At 40.8% G+C, this 2,500-nt stretch overlaps 1 protein-coding gene across 3 annotated transcripts in view; it reads left to right on the forward strand.

Annotated features, from left to right (window-relative positions):
• Nucleotides 1-2,500, forward strand: part of znf143b (zinc finger protein 143b) — a 9,535-nt gene that overhangs the window by 5,631 nt on the left and 1,404 nt on the right. For all 3 annotated transcript variants that reach the window (XM_047596342.1, XM_047596341.1, XM_047596343.1), the window contains exons 11-14: nt 93-320; nt 403-548; nt 1,272-1,424; nt 2,408-2,500. The exon at nt 2,408-2,500 is cut by the window's right edge and continues 36 nt beyond it. In XM_047596342.1, the coding sequence (XP_047452298.1) occupies nt 93-320; nt 403-548; nt 1,272-1,424; nt 2,408-2,500 (620 nt within the window). The remainder of the gene's footprint in view (nt 1-92; nt 321-402; nt 549-1,271; nt 1,425-2,407) is intronic.

The following is a 2,500-nucleotide window of genomic DNA, read 5'->3' on the forward strand; positions in this document are numbered from 1 at the left end:
CTACAATAAAAAGAGGGGGTTTCACAACTTCTTACAGTTGTGATAAATAAACATACTCATTGTCTGACTTTCCTGCTTTCCTCCTTCTCCAGGAGAAAAGCCGTATGTGTGCACAGTGCCTGGGTGTGAAAAGCGCTTCACAGAATACTCCAGCCTTTACAAACACCATGTTGTTCATACGCCATGCAAACCTTACAACTGCAACCATTGTGGAAAAACCTACAAGCAGATCTCCACACTCGCCATGCACAAACGCACAGCACACAATGACACAGAGCCCATTGAGGAGGAGCAGGAGGCCTACTTTGAACCCCCGATAGGTAAGTGTAAAACTAATGAATATAGGATATAAGGGATGGTAGAATAAAATTGATTAACAAATGATAACTATTGTCAAATTAGATGCCATTGATGACCCTAATGTGGGCTACACAACGGTGGTTGAGGCAGATGACTCCAGCTCAGAGCAGGCTCCAGTGGAGAGCTCGGACATGGTTGGTCAGCAGCATGTTGCCTTGGTAACGCAGGAGGATGGAACACAACAGCAGGTAACAGAAGCAGCAACGTCGCATATACAGTAGTTATGTCATAACTATATGTGATGCCATTTTTCCAGGCAAAAATAAGCGGCAGGACTATGGCTACGTACTGACACACTCCCACTGATATTCTCTTGTCTTGTATCCAAGTGTAAATGTAGCTGTACCCACACAGTAAACATCTCAAAGGACCATGAATGTGCTTCTCATGCATTTCAAAGCTCTACTGGACTGACAGTTTTGTAGCTGACTAGCTCTGACTACCATCTCTCATTCTCTATCCGTACCACACAAACAGCTTGTCACGTTGTCTCTTCAGTGCCCCTTGGCTCTTTATGTCACAAGGCCACGGTCATGATGCCGCTTCATACAGTCGCTGCTGCCTTACTCAGTTCAGATGCATGTGTTCTATTTAATTGGGGAAATGTTTAGCACAATGTGTGGATGTAGTTATCTTCTTAAAAGTGTTACAACTGGCTGTCAGTAGTTTCATTCATAATGTGCCCATTATGAATTAAATAATACATTATGAATTTATCTATTAAAATGGACTCAGATAAATGAAAACCTATTCCTTCCTTCCTTCCTTTTTTTTTTTAATGTTGAGGGTGAGGAGATATGGGTTTTTTGCACACTGTCCTCTCAATAACACATTGTATTTAAGTAGTTTTGCACCAGAATGATTAAGAGTGAAACTGAATGTTCTTCTCTCGTTGTTGTGTTTCATATCAGGTCAGTATATCTGAAGCTCACTTACAAGCTATGGGAGGCACAATCACCATGGTAACCCAAGAAGGCACAACCATAACCATCCCAGCGCATGAACTGGCTACGCAAGGTGCACACTCGGTTACCATGGTAACAACAGACGGCTCAGACGAACAGGTAAACAACAACATTATTTTTCAGTAGGCTGTAGAACAATGTCATCAGGATCCTGTATATTTTTTATTCCTTTAGAAAATTTGTGTGTTAAGTTGTGTTAAATGTCAATGCATAACTAAGTTAACAGAACTGACTGCTCTCAGAAACAAAGACTCATTTCCAGTCCTGTGCTTTTATTCTGGGATTCTATAAGACTAGCTTTGCATGATTGACAAAAAGCTTACAGATCTCAACTCCTCGTGTCCAGCACCAGTTTGAAAACAGACCAAATCAGCTCTGGGCTTATTGTGGTCGTCCCCTCCCTAAAGGCTGATGGAGCCGAGAGCAAACTGTTCCATTGTTTGATTAGAAACAGTAAATTCTCAAACTCATTCATAAATGGCCGCACAGATTCAGTTTTATTTATATAGCGTCAGTAACAATGCAAATTGTCTCATGGTGCTTTACAAAAACCGTCCTGAAACCACCAGAGCAAACCTGATATCTGCAACAACAAAGGTTACCTGCTTATTAGGGCTGGGTATCGTTACACATATCCTAAATAGATTCAGTTACAGTTCATGATTGATTCAATATCAATTAGATATATTTCAGTTTCTAAACAATTTTTACTTATCTGTATGCTGGTGTACATTACATTCCTGTAATGCTACTCAAATAGAATATTTTTGTGAAAATGTGTACATGCATTCACTCGAAAGATTTGTATGACACTGTGGGTGTGCTGTGCCTGGAGCAGATGACCATGTGGAGAAATCCTGTCACAGGGACTATATTATTTGTTTTTTGCAGGAAATAATGAAAAGCATAATATGTCTTCTTTAAGTATGGAAATAAAGACCAAACACATGTTGGTCCATTTCCAGCATGATTGTTGGTCAATATATGGTCAAGTTCTCTTGTGGACCTCCTTTATGGCACTAAAGTTCGTTGATCTGTGACCAAACACTGTGACTTGAGAACCATGTTTCTGTCGTCCTCAGGTGGCCATCATGACACCCGACATGGCCTCATTCCAAACTGTGGAGGAAGCAGGCTATAGTCAAGAGCAGGATGATATTCATCCCGTCACATTA

Source organism: Mugil cephalus, chromosome 10, assembly GCF_022458985.1.
Source record: "Mugil cephalus isolate CIBA_MC_2020 chromosome 10, CIBA_Mcephalus_1.1, whole genome shotgun sequence".
In the NCBI taxonomy this organism is placed as follows: Eukaryota; Metazoa; Chordata; class Actinopteri; order Mugiliformes; family Mugilidae; genus Mugil; species Mugil cephalus.